This window comes from Schistocerca piceifrons, chromosome 5, assembly GCF_021461385.2.
Source record: "Schistocerca piceifrons isolate TAMUIC-IGC-003096 chromosome 5, iqSchPice1.1, whole genome shotgun sequence".
Lineage (NCBI taxonomy): Eukaryota > Metazoa > Arthropoda > Insecta > Orthoptera > Acrididae > Schistocerca > Schistocerca piceifrons.
Genome location: NC_060142.1, coordinates 466,623,323 through 466,637,803, shown reverse-complemented (window position 1 = coordinate 466,637,803; position 14,481 = coordinate 466,623,323). Strand labels below are relative to the sequence as shown.

The following is a 14,481-nucleotide window of genomic DNA, read 5'->3' as shown; positions in this document are numbered from 1 at the left end:
AGCTGTTTCCTGATTTCTGAGTCCACTTATTTCTACATCTGTGATTTTTATTTGTAAGTGAAGTTAGATCACAAATGTGCTGTTTTCTTCCTCGGAGAAACTGTTTAGTATTTTAGTCCACATTTCACCTTCTTCACTTTAGGTACTGTCAAGGTCAACAAGTATTTCGACTGACTGACGTCGAAGTCAGCCGAGATGGTGCCTCGCATTATCAAATTAAAAACAGTGGAACGAATCAGCTGATGCTATGAAGAAACGAAATGATTCATTGAAACAGACAAAGATTTAAATTGGAGAAGTTAGTTAAGAATTTGAACATTGCTGTTCTGAGTCCAATATCTTGATCTGTGGAACAGTTTAGTGAACAGCAGGCAGTGACATAATAAACGAAGACTATTTATTTTAAGTAACATATAATTTATTGGAGATTAACAATCATTACACTTGGCACTGGTTCCCAACAGTTTATACGAAAACAAACTGTCATATAATTCTATACAATTCGGTATTACTGCTCACTAAAAACAAAGTAGTGTACTGTACAACTTAGGAATTAAAGACTGAATTGGAGCAAGGATTTAAATGAAGCTTTGCAGAAAGCGATAATGGGAGAAAGAGCAGCAACTATGTAAGAAGTGTGGCACGTAGCCCTCCTACTCTGCACACACCACAAGTGCAGCCATGCACACAGATCTCACTAGCCGATCATGTATCAGTAGTGGTATCCCCCATTTCCAGCTCCAGCTCCAGCCCCAGCGCGCCCCCTGCCGTAGCCGTATCCGGCGGCGGAGTAGGCGGTGAGTCCGATGTCCTGGTACTCTACGGTGGGCCTGTAGCCGCCCTCGTCCGCCTGGTAGGAGACGATCTGCTTGCGGCCGTCGGGCAGCAGCACGCGGTACTGGCCCTGGGCGCTCTCCCCCTGCCTGGACTCCTCTTGTCCAAAGTCACTCAGCGTCTCGCCGTCCTGCACCGAGTAGCTGAACTCGTAGTTAACCGGCTCCTGCGGAAATAGTTGGACGCTATCAGAGCCTGTGAAACAAGAGTACTGATTCTTTACACACGTTGGTACCATGTAACACAAACTAACTATTCCTCTCTTTCTTAGTTTTGTCTTTGACCTGTATCGGCAGAGGGTCACCATGAATATCAATGTATTTGTCGGATACCCTTTTTCCCTCCACCCCTTTACCCCCAGGACTGAATATGTGCACCCTGACGGTCTGCGTGTGATGTTATTCATGTCTGTGAAAGTGAGCAAAATTTTTCCAGATATTTGCGAAATGTGTAACTGAAGCCAGACTTAGGTACCAGTTCAATGTCTACCTATCGGTATGTGGGAAACCACCTCAAAACCACATCCAGGTTGGCAAGCACACCGACCCTCGTCGTTAAACCGCTGGACGGATTCGATCTGGGGCTGGCGCTCCTCCCCATCACGGAAGGGGCACTTTAACGCGCACAACTATCCGGGTAGATCATCGGTCATGCACTTAGGAACTAAAAACTGACATGAAATTAATTTTGGCTTCAGATTTCCCACGAAACAGGCAATCTTCTGTGTTTGGGTGGATTTCATGCTTTAACTATAGATACAGGCATATCATAGGGGCAATCATATCCGATGAACGTCTGTCTAGAGGCACAACTAACATTTGCTTACTGAAGATGGGCAGCAGCAGCCTTTTCACTAGTCATAGAGGCAACAGTGCTGAAGAGTGATGGATCTGCACTTGCATCTCTAACGAACACAGCCTTCCTATGGTGATACTGCAGACATCCAAAGTCAAGCGGATCTATATTTTCCGAGGACTCGCTGCATCAGATCCGTCTTCAGACTGAAGACCTCAAAAACAACAATGCCTTGAGGACAATGAATGTACTTGTTTGTTTTAATGTTAACTCAGCAGTGGTAGTTACGGTTAAGCACTTTAGATTTAGTACTCCTGTGCACACAAGGAGGAATCACATTTCTACGTCTGATATTGAAGAGTAGAGTCAGTATGATCGCTGAACATTTGCCTTATTTACATTTAAGTTTGATGTTGCTGTTATTGTGGTCTTCAGTTCAGGGACAGGTTTCATGCAGCTCTCCATGCTACTCTATCCTGTGCAAGCCTCTTCATCTCCAAGTACCTAATGCAACCTACATCCTTCTGAATCTGCTTAGTGTATTCATCTCTCTGTCTCCCTCTACGATTTTTACCCTTCGCGCTGCCCTCTAATACTAAAATGGTGATCCCTTGATGCCTACCGATCGACCGCTTCTTATAGTCAAGTTGTACCATAAATTAAGCTTCTCCCCAATTCTATTCACTACCTCTTCATTAGTTACGTGATCTACCCATATAATATTCATCATTCTTCTGTAGAATCTCATTTCGAAAGCTTCTATTCCCTTCTTGTCTACACTATTTATCGTCCATGTTTCACTTCCATACATGGCTACACTTCATACAAATACTTTCAGGAAAGATATCCTGACAATTAAATCTGTACTCGATGTTAACGAACTTCTCTTCTTCAGAAACGCTTTCCTTCCCATTGTCAGTCTACATTTTATATCCTCTCTGAGATTAGTATATATACAAAAAGATCCCAACAATATTTACTATGATTAAAAACACTGAATTACCATCTACGGTTTCAAATAATATTCAACTCATTGAAATTATTCACCCAACACATTCGGAGAGGAACACCATCGGAGCGGGTACCAAGTGTGTTGTGTTGGTAGGTAGCCTGTCGTGAGAACGTCCTAGTTATTGGCACCTTGATGCGTGGGATGGTCGCGTATAATCTGCGTCTACGTTTGTAATATGGCAATATGATCCATAGTGCCTTGGGATTCCAGTACATTACGTGCAAATGACAAGAGGTTTAATACATTACAACACGTCAGACTTAGAGATCTGTTTTAAGAGAGCGATAAAGATGTCGAACTCCAAATCTGTTCAAAGGTGAGGTTCCTGGAGACCATGATTCTGAACTGACAACAACTGAGCTGCTCTTATGTTCACTTGTATCATTCAAAATTAACAATTAAATACTCGCAGTAACCATTCGTATTAAGACACGTATTATGGTTTCTGTTTGTCTGTTCATCCATTAGGTACCATGTCCACTTCAAGTGTATTACAGAGCACATTCGTTGACTAAATGAGTCGTCCTATTCTGGGAGGTAGGCCAGAATCCTCACATCCCGGAGTAAGTAACTTCCTAGATGATCATCCAGGTCGTCAGCGCCCGTACAAATTCCCAATTTTTACATAGTCCAATCGAGCCACTGTCACGAATGATGATGTTGATAACATGCGGACAACACAAACACCCAGTCCACCCGGCAGAGGGGGGATTGAACCCGGGATTGAACCTGGGACCCCATAACCAAAAGGCAGCAACTCTAGCCACTAGACCACGAGCTGTGTATAGCTTATTGTGTGCAGCACTGGTCAAGTATGTGTCTGTGAAAGTGTCAGACTGCGTCAGATGTCTACCAGCAGTGAGTATTACCGCTTACACTGAAAACCAAAAGCTTAAGTGACCTTCAAGATAACGTCCCTCACTCTACGACTCGTGTGAAAAATTTATTGTAGGTCTGTCCCTATAAAGGGGTGCGTCCTAAGGGTCGTCAGGTATATTTCCTCTGATGTTTCGCCTGATATTTGCAATTTCGTTTTTGTACTGTGCAGCCGGACCCAGCCCAGGCAAATACTGCTTATCACGACTTTCATGCGACGTCCATTGTAGACGATTGTGTGGAGTGTGTCCCGTTACAGGTTACAGCTAGTGAAACACGAAGAATGACCAGCGTCTAAATGCATGTTTCACACACATATCAGTATCTCTTCGTGACAAATTAGGGCAGTAACGCCAAAGCCTGGTTACAATAAGTTTACTTCACTTGGATGTTTATTTCATTTCTTATATTGCACATCAAGAACAGGTCTTAACAGAGATCAAGCAAACATTTATCAGTGGTTCGTAAGTTCTTCCCCTCACCTGAAAGGTTGGAGGATTCTTAATTTCTTCCTAACTGAAACTAGTTTTTCCACATCTTCACCCTTTCTTCTGTCTCTGTTTCTTTTGCTCAACGCTGGATGAAGTGCTCAGTATGATGACCTACCTTAAGTGACGCAATACTGTTTCTATAAGGAATTGTGATATTTTCAACAGTCTTATGATAATTCTTCATTCCGTTCAAAATGTTTTCAGCATTCTGTTTCAGCAAACAGACTCGTGATTTTCTAGTCTCTTTTCTACCATCATTCACGAACATGTATATGAACTGTGGACACCATTGATCTAGATGAAGCTCTGGAGGAAACTTTTCCGGTAACTCTGAAGATATGAATGTGTACTTGATATCTTCTGTGTCCACCTTCGTAACTGAGCGACCAGAGTGGATGATTGCCAAGCAAAGGACTAAGGTTCTGTTCCCAGTATTGCCAGTAGCTTTTTCGTTGGTGGAAGGACTACAATAGGTCCACTCAGCCTCGTGATGCCAATCGAGGAACTACTTGAATGACAAGTAGCGATTCCAATGTCTGCAAAGCCTACGACGACCGGAAGAGCCGTGTGATGGCCCCATGCTCCTATATACCACAACCAAATGACGTCATTGGCTGGGGATGACATGGCGGTCGATCGGTCCCGATCGACCCGACCTTGGCCAGAATGGGTAATCAGAATTTCTTCTTTACTTACGTCATCCCACGACTCCACTTTTTAAAAGGGTTGGTTTAATCTGTCAAACATCCCATTTCGTACGATACCTTATCCAGAAGTAGTCGATTACCTGCGGCATCGCAACAAATCCCCCTGTAGACGATATCCACGAACCTGTACTTTTAAAGATTCCACACATATTGTTGATAAAAAGTTGTTACGTACTGCAAGAGGGTCCTCCTGCATGCCAGTACGCCCGTAGCTGTAGCCAGGGACACCGTACTCGGTTGACAGACCACCGGCGCGGCCGAGACCGGAGAATCCGCGTCCCAGTGAACCCGAGCCCAGCCTCCTGCTGGAAGCTGCCGCACCCAGACTCGAGGAGACGCGGGCCGCCGGGCGCTGGATAGAGCCGCCGAGGAAGGCGGCTCCAGCGGCTGGAGCGCCGTACTGGGTGCTGGAAGCTGCCGGCGACGGGGCACCGTACTGCGCGCTCGGTGGCAGGTACGAGCGGTCAGCAGGAGGCTCGGCTGCGACCGCAGCCACCAAAGTCAGCAACAGCACGCTCACCTGTTGGAAAAATGGAGCATTCGTTGGTTCCATCACTCCCAAAGACGTGAACGGGATCAAGATTTTAGTAACGAGCACGTATCCACCGCCATAGGATGCACAATTTAACTGGATATTTCTAAATTTCCAGAAGGCTTTTAACATGTTTTCTCAAAATGGGGTTCTAATCATAAAAAAATGGCTCTGAGCACTATGGGACTTAACTTCTGAGGTCATCAGTCCCCTAGAACTTAGAACTACTTAAACCTAACTAACCTAAGGACACCACAATCATCCATGCCCGAGGCAGGATTCGAACCTGCGACCGTAGTGGTGGCGCAGTTCCAGACTGTAGAGCTTAGAACCGCTCGGCCACCTCGGCCGGCGTTCTAATCATATTGCATGCCTATGGAATACTGTCAGTTGTGCTACTGCGTTCTTGTCTTTTTGTCAGTTCGTTTAAACGATAGGAAGTCATCGAGTGAAATATAAGTGAAGTATGTGGTTCCCCAAGGAAGAGTTATCGTTCCTCTGCTGTTCTTAATCTCTATAAGCGATTTAGGAGAGGATATGAACAGATGATGCTATCGCTTACCATCTAGTAAAGTCGTAAGAAGATAATTACGAAATACAAAACGAATGGCGAAAAGTGGTAATTGACTGTGAACAATAAAAAGTGTGAGGTACTCCTCATGAGTACTAAAGATAAACCACACAGATTTAAATGTTGTCATTTCAACTAAATATGTAGAGATTACAAAAACGAACGACTAAACTTAGATCTATCACAAGGAAAATGTTGCGGAAAAGGCCGCGTTTCACTGACAACGAATAAACTTTAGAGACTGCCTACGCTACATCTGTCCGTCCTCTTCTACGGTATCGCTGGGCGGTACTGGATCCTTAGCAGACAGGACTGATGGAGGACACTGAAAAATTTCGAGGAAAGGCAGCTCGTTTTGTATTACCATGGATTAGAGGAGAAGGTGTCACGAATGTTATGAGCAATTTGGGTGGCAATACTTAAAACAAAGACGATTATCGTTACTGCGAGATCTTCTCACGAAATTTTAATCACCAACTTTCCCATCGGAATGCGGAAATATTTTGTTGACTCTCGCCTAACTGGGGGAAAAGACCATCGTGATAATCTAACAGAAATCAGAGCTCCCACAGAAAGATTTTAAGTGTTCATTTTCCATACCAACCATTCGAGAGTGGAATGGACAAGAAATGGTGTAAAAGTGGTTCTAGGACTACTCTGCCAAGTACTCACGAGTCAATTACGGAGTAGTCATGTAGATTTTGATGTAACCCTACCGCTCATTTTTAGGCCATAATTATGATATCCACTCGTGTTAGAACTCTACCATATACCAACACTTTCTAAAACGGTATTGTTACGTTCAGTGCGAAAATACTATGCAATATTTTTGTAGAACTCCCTCATCGGTAATTAGTCACGACACCAAGTTCAAATGGTTCTAATGTCTCTGAGCACTATGGGACTTAACATCTGAGGTCATCAGTCCCCTACAACTTAGAACTACTTAAACCTAACTGACATGAGGACATCACACACATCCATGCCCGAGGCAAGATTCGAAACTGCGACCGTAGCGCTTGGAATCGCTCGGCCACGACGGCCGGCACGACACCAAGTATCAATCCTCAGACCTCACATTCCAACATCACCACAACATGCAAGATACTCGATTCTGATATTTAAATTAATTTGAGCTCCCGTGTACCACAAGTTATCGCTCATAGTCCTCCCGTGTTGCACTTGGTTACGAAATAACCAGCTGTATGAAGAACTTACAGGACCAACCAGGTGGCAAGAGGAAGCATTTCTCCATGAAGTTACACTCCCGCCACTGTAGTAGTGATGGCCGAGACAAGTCAGTCATACAACATTGTTTCATCGGTCGACAGCGACGAAAACAGCTATGGACACGCCAGTGTAGGACCTAACAAAAGCTATGACTCAACGGAAATTAGAATTTAGCAGATTTCCACAAACTGAGCATTATTGAGAAGTAGTTTTCCACTGGAAAGTTGCAGCAAATGTGTGTCTTTTTGCTTGATAGAAGTGGATATTAACCAACGGCAATGAAAGTTGCTAACAGATAATTTGTTTGGCGAGGCAAAGCATTCGTGTTGGCAATCGTACAACGCCTGTCCCTTTTGCGAGTCGTAAGGCGCATTTTCTCTCATCTTTAGACATATATTTGCATTTTCTGCTTTGCGTTGTGTACCTGGAGTCATCCCAACCAAATGCTGTTCGTCACGCTTTTCATGCGACGCCAAATGTCGACGGAAAGCGTCGCTTTGTTTCCCATTAGAAGTAAAATGATTTTCTAAGGGGAAGTTTACGTAGCCATGCGACAGTGCGGTCCAAAATTAATTTAGCGTGACGTTCGTTCTAGCGATATGCATCAACAGGGACAGTAAAACATGAAGAGTGTCCAGTACTCCAGCAGAAACTGAACATCGTTGCTGCATGACCGTAGCAGTCAGCACGGGCTGCTGACGTGCTGGTCATTCTTCGAGTTTTTCTGTCCCTGTTAATACACATCGCTAGAATGAACGAACGAACGTTACCCTTGCAGAAGAAAAATGAATGTTGTTTATGCACTACAGGGTACCACATCATTCTCTACGCCTATGCTGGTCGAGTAGTTCCAGAAGTATTGCATCCTGATCTACCTGACCTTATCCCTTATATTTCTGCCTCTGGTATCATTTAAAGGCGTTGTTTACTCCACACATTGAGGAGCGGGTTTCCATTACAGGTGACCTCATTCGAAGGAGGCCACGTTTTAGAGACCGCCGCTCAGTGGTGCCTCTGAGTATCGTGTCTTATCATCTGTTCTACGAGTGGCTAGTTTCTTCGAAATTTGTGAACTTACTACAGCCCTTCAGATGTTATCGTGGCGTCAACTATGTGCCCGAAAATATTAATAACAATTACACTTCGACGCCTCTGAGAAAAGCTTTTACTGAATATGAATTTTTAGTAAAAGTTAATTTAAAACCTGTTTGACTATTGTGTAGACTACCCTTATTATTCTGGAGTATTTAACGGAATTCAGTGGGGGTGCTCTACATAGAAACTAACATTTATCACTTCACTCTTACCGTTTTGATAAGCCAGTATCTGCCACTAAACCGCAGGTCCAATATTTACAACTGGGTGAGGTGCCAGTACAATCTCACCTTCAGCAGTTTCCTTCTGTAAAGAAACTAATACTGCCTATAAAAATAGATAGGCAGTTCTGAAAGGAAAAACTCTGAGAGAAGTTAAATGAAGGTTTAATCGTTTGTGATACGTTGCTTTAGATTCAGGACAAGAATGAAACTAGGAAGACATTTAGCGTCAATCTCTTCAGGCATCAAATTAATGAAGCTTTTCAAACAGAAATTAAATTAGTCGTTTTCTTCCATTAAATCTACCTTTAGCTTGAGAAACTAAATCACTCAAATTAACCAATGAAAATTCCAGTGTGATTTCTTATACCTTAACCACTTTCTTATTAAAACTACCACTCAAAATTTTGTGCCGAGAAACATATCTTTCTGTAGTAAACTGTGTGTTAAAATGAGTTAGGAAAATGAACATGCGGTACTTGTGAAAAATTGTGACGCAGGTTACTATAAATTATTACTGTATTGTTTCCAAAAAAACAGTCACAATTATTTCTCTAACATGGCCTCCTCTCCTGTAGCAGTTCTGGATATAAAATTCAGAATCGATAGCTTGTCTCTGAGATGCAGTACAGTTACGAGTGGTGTGCAGAAGTGCTTCCACAAGATCTTCAAGTCTTGCATTACATAAACAAAGCGCACCATTCTTTTATCTCTTCGAACAATTCCTGATGTAATGGTTGTGCAACCCTTGCATTACAGACTTCTTCCAGGAAATATTTGGCGTCCGAGGCTACAGCCTGTATGAGACTACTACGAAAGGCACTAAATCGTCGCCTTTCTCCATAAATTGCATCATATTTCTACATAAGTGTCAACTACAAGCAGAGTGCACTTTCACATGAATTATATTCAAACTCTGTCCGTTATGTATTGCGTCCGACGCCGTCTGGCTATTGCACACATCACACCACGAACAGGAGTCCAGATACGGGAAAGCAAGGTAAAAGGCACGCCTTTTAGCGCCTGTGTACGCTGTGGTCAACCTACAAATCCCCTCGCCCAAAAGAAAAGGCGTCCAGATACGAAAAGCAAGAGAAAAGGTTGGCGATTCGCCTAGTTCAGTGGTTGAAGACGGCATCCTTTACTTTACAATGAGTTACTCAATTCACAGGAGGAGAACTGGTATTTACATTATAAAACAATTGTGTGTGGAGCGACATTACACTTCAGTTGGGCACTGAGTAACAAACATCTGCACAACAATCATACGTCATCGGTTTCTCAAAACCAAAATATCAATATTATCAATTTTAAATTGTTATCATTACAAACAACACATTGCTGAAAAGTGAATGTAACGCCTTTTCGTTTTGATCTGCGTTCGCACGAGCTCCTGACACTTAAGAAGTGAGGCTCCAGAATGAAGGATGTGTAAGAATGAGTGGTAACCACATTGAACATCATCTTCTAGCATCTACTGACTCATGACTACTTAAGGATAAAATGGGCCACATCTAAAAACTGTTTGCTTATCTACTAGTACTTATAAGACTCCTCTTTCTAGTTTCAACCAATAATATCTCCTGCAAGCATAAAGGGTCCTTAAATCTGATGATAATTGTATCTGACCAAAGTTGGTATTAACAAGGTACTACGTTATTCAAAACGCGTGGACATCTTTTTTACAGCAGAAAGCGGTAATTATTTCGTATGGCTCAATGATTCTGGGGATTCCTCACACAGATGAGAGGTGAACGCTAGGTTAAAAGCAGAGTGAAAAAATCTGTGGTCGGACCGGAATTCGACGCAGCGACTTTCGATTTGTAGTCGCCCACTTCACGACTAGACCGCCAGACCCGACACGGGTAAGCTATACTGAATGAGTCAGTTTCATCATAAGCGCAGACGGAGAGAAACACTTGCGAAGCTGCAGATGCTATCAGAAAAATCAACAGATTCGGACAAAATGCAATCTTTCTCAATAGCGGACACTGTATCCCCAGTTAACTACGCTAAGGACTTTCTCGGCAGACATAATCAGATCCCTTTCGCCTCGGTGAAAAGAACACCGCCAGACCGGTCATAAAATTAACTGCTATTGTTTTCTGTACGCATCCCTTGTACTCAGTCTCACAAACGAAGAAATAGCACGTAGATTACTGTTTTCCAATCCGACGGAAGTATTGTGTGCGGGATGTCAATTACCAAAGACGAACTGCGTGACTAGAGCCGCCCACACCCTTTCACTATCAACGTAACCGTAAAGTTATTTTGACGGCTATCATCAAGTCTCTTTCTATCTCTCCACAGTACTCCATAACTAGGAAGGCATATCTCGGCAGTCTTTCTGTCTCTAGTCAGTTAAGCCTTAAAAACCCATATACTGAGCTTCGCCGGATGCCTCGCTTTCCCAGAGGGGAGGGGTTCATCTACGAGCTACATCTACATCTGTACTACACAGACCACCTTACAGTGTGTGGTGGAGGGTACCTCTACCATACGCGGATGATACCTGGGAAGAATGACTTTCGATAAACATACATATGAGCTTCAATTTCATCTGGTTTTCTCGTCATTTCGTTTCACTAGAAATGTGTGAAAGTTAGCAGTACAATGCCTAACTCTTCTTCTACCATATACTCTCGTATCTTCAACAGCAAACCTCTCCGTGGTACACTACACCGCCTTCTTAGCGACTGACTCCGGAGTCCGTTGAGTACCTCCTTATAACTCTCTCGCAAACTAAACGATCCCATGACGAAATCTGCCGCTCTTCGTTCGATCTTCACTATCTGTTCTGTAAGCTTTACTTGCTAAAGTGCTAACGATCCCAGACTCATGAACAATGCTGAAGCATCAATGGAACAAAGGTTTTGTAGGACAGTTCTTTCACGGATGAATTACACATCCTTAAGATTCTTCTAATAAATCTCAAGCTGGAATCTCATTTCCAACAGTTAGTTTTATCAAATTATCCAATAAACTGCAGAGAACAGTCGAGGTTATAGCATAATTTCCATTATTGCTTGATGACTAGTTTCGAGCCTAAACTCACTATCAAATTATCCAACGACGTAAACAATAACGTAGCTACATTGCAACTGGCGCATGACTGTTCATTCTAGTTAAAAACATCTCGTAATGTAGTGCAGGACTGAACTCCTTTCATCTTAGTTTTATAGAGTTCAGCCCTGCACTGTTTTACGAGATGTGTTTAGCTAGAGTGAACACTCATGCGGCTGCCGTAATGTAGATTATTGCATAGCTTACCGTATAATTTGATAAAGAGCTTAGCTCGAAACTAATCATCAAGTACTAAAGAAAGCTAATATTGCTACTTCGACAGTTCTCTGTGATTTATTACATAATTTGGTAAACTATACAGCTGCTCATGTCACGCCTTCCAGAATGCTGGAAATTAGTAAATTAGTTTTATGTGGTCTTTCCTCTTTAGGTCGCTCCGGATGATTACTATTAGGTGTCTTACGGTTGTTAGTGCTTCGAGAGATTTTTCTTCAATAACGTATTGGATCAGTATTGGATCCCTCCAAGAAACATTTATTTGAATTCAGGGTCAACTGCGATTCTCTGTACCAATCCTCGATACTCCACATTTCTTCTTGGTTTTGCTACATTCTTCTAGCGTAACAGCCTTCTTGTAGAAATGAGTGTCATCTGAAAAAATGTCTTGTGGAGATTCGAACGTTATCCATTAGCATATTTATATATATTGTGAACAGGAATGATCCTACAGCACCGTTTTGGGGTACTCCCGACACTATTTTACATCAGACTTTTTTCCCTTTAACAATAACGTATCGAGGTCTCTTAGCAGGTCCTGAATCCAGTTACCAATCGCGTTTGATAATCTCTAAGCTCATATTTTGCTCAGTAAACGACAGAATGTCTTCTGGAAGTCAGTTAACACAGTATCAACATGGTAACCTTTCTCTAAGGTGCTATGGATTTCTTGGACATACAGAACGAGCTACACTTATGTTTCGTAACATTTATATTTATGCAATAGGTATTGTTTATTTATAAAGGAGATTTTCAGTCATTAGAACTATCATAATGCCTCAGCACAGGACGTGTTCCATGACTACACAACAGGCGACCTCGATTTTCGCTTACAATCATACGCATAATGTCCAAGATCTTTCTTGAAAACGTGTATAACCTGTATCTTACCAGTCGCTAGGTACCCTTCGTTGCTCCAGGGAGCTACAGTAAACTAGTGCTAAAAGGGAAGCACGTTCTTTCACATAATATCTGCAGGTTCTCACAGGTAACTAGTCTGGTATACGTGCTTTTTCACTATTGAGAGATTTTGATTGATTTTCTGTTCTAGGATCACTCATCTTTGTATCTGCCATTTCAGCGATAGTGCCATTCTTGGAACTTATTTCGCTCTCCCGTGGCGGTATAATTTCGGAATACTGATTTCAGTACTTGGTTCTCCTCTCTGTCACACATTGTTCTGGTGCCGTCATGGTGACTGAGCGACTGAACAGAAAAGGTGGATCCTCTTACTGGCTTTACGACCGCGCTTCTTAGGATTTTCAGCGAAATCGGTTGGCAAAATTTTGGTTTCCCGTTCATTATATGCTTCTCGCAATGCTCTGCTTGCGCTCATTTTGGCTTCGTTCAGCATTTGGTTATGCAACTAGACTTTGAATGGAAGATGAAACACGTTTTACTTTCGTGGTCACATTGTAACTCGGCTATTCTACTACGATGGATCTTTGCCATGCCTTGCAGGAGGTGTCCTTACCTTCATTTCGTAGAACGTTGTCAGACGCGGGGAGGAGTCTGCTAGTGGAGAGTCGGGCGACCACTACTTATAGGACGCGAGAGGGAGGCGCGGCCGTGGGCGGGTCGCGCGTAATACGAGCAGCGCGTGATCTACTTAGGCTGCACACGCACACACACAAGCACACACACATACAGGCTCCTTTACGCCTTGCGTCACACGATGGCCAGTCAGCGCTTGATGGAACCCCTCCTGCTCCGAGTCTTCGCCTGTCACCGAAGGCTGCCGGAACATTATGGCCGACATCTGCTCGCAACAGCCACTTTGCCGTATCCCCTTAGAGATAAATTACGCTTTACGGGAGAAGCCTCATGGCTCCTTTACAATAGCCCAGATACAACAGCCTTTACTTTCGTGGTTTATTGGTTCAAAGCTTCCCATTATATTCGCCCACAAATATTAAACAGCATCTACTTAAACGTTGTAACGTCCAGTAATAGCGACCTCTGCATGTGCATTATAGGTGCAGCAACGGATGAGCATTTGAAACCCCTTGCAAGATATTAATTAAATTTTTTTCTGTCTGTAGTTAATGTGGCCAACACAACTGTTAAATCGTTGACAACTTCTTTATAATTATAAAATTTTGGCTCAATTCTGTCTTAGCGAAAAAGGTTTTTATGAACGTATATTAATGTAAAAAGCTTCGTCTTTCTTCTGCCGATATTTATCGTCTCACACACGTTTTGGACCTTGTTTGAGAAACATCTTCAGTGCGTGTTAGTTAACTCTTAAAAAACAAAAATTATCAAACGAGTTCTTTCCCTGTCTACAATTGTTTCCCTATCTGCAATTAACGTACCAAATCATTCGTAAATTATTCACAAACTCCTACTAATAATATTATTTAGTTTGAATTATAGAATATCGCAAATATTTTACATGTGTAATCGTTTTTTTAAAAACGTCGGTTAAACGAAAGTAGTCTCCAGTAATTTTTAGTTGATTTTTCACACGTCTATCGTGATACATCTGAGGTAAATGCTAAAACGTGTCTAGAATAATAAATGAATATCAAGACTGCAGCACGGGAAAAGGTGTATTGTTTATTCACGAATATTTTCACAGCTGTTACCGAAAGTAACAACTCTAATAAACTTGTTTATTTTGCACTTCATGTAAGATCGCTGTACTACTACCAAATCTAAATTGAAACTTACACATTTTGAAATAAAAGTGAATAGTATGGTTTACAAGCCGGCCGGTGTGGTCGTGCGGTTCTAGGTGAATCAGCCTGGAACCGCGTGACCGCTACGGTCGCAGGTTCGAATGCTGCCTCGGGCATGGATGTGTGTGATGTCCTT

General features: G+C 42.6%; 1 protein-coding gene across 1 annotated transcript; it reads right to left on the bottom strand.

The window, feature by feature from the left end:
* Nucleotides 1-435: 435 nt before the first annotated feature.
* LOC124798632 (pro-resilin-like) lies at nt 436-13,222 on the bottom strand. Its single transcript, XM_047262112.1, has 3 exons — nt 13,139-13,222; nt 4,891-5,235; nt 436-1,000 (listed from the first exon to the last, which is right to left on the bottom strand). The coding sequence occupies exons 1-3, from the start codon at nt 13,142-13,144 to the stop codon at nt 713-715; spliced, it is 639 nt and encodes a 212-aa protein (XP_047118068.1). The 5' UTR covers nt 13,145-13,222; the 3' UTR covers nt 436-712.
* Between the last annotated feature and the right edge of the window lie 1,259 nt (nt 13,223-14,481).

Bases quoted from the DNA above. Each gene is read 5' to 3' on its own strand.
- LOC124798632 (XM_047262112.1), bottom strand. The intron at 1,001-4,890 runs GTACGTAACAAC...CTATTTCCGCAG, and splicing joins TGCAGGAGGACCCTCTTGCA to GAGCCGGTTAACTACGAGTT.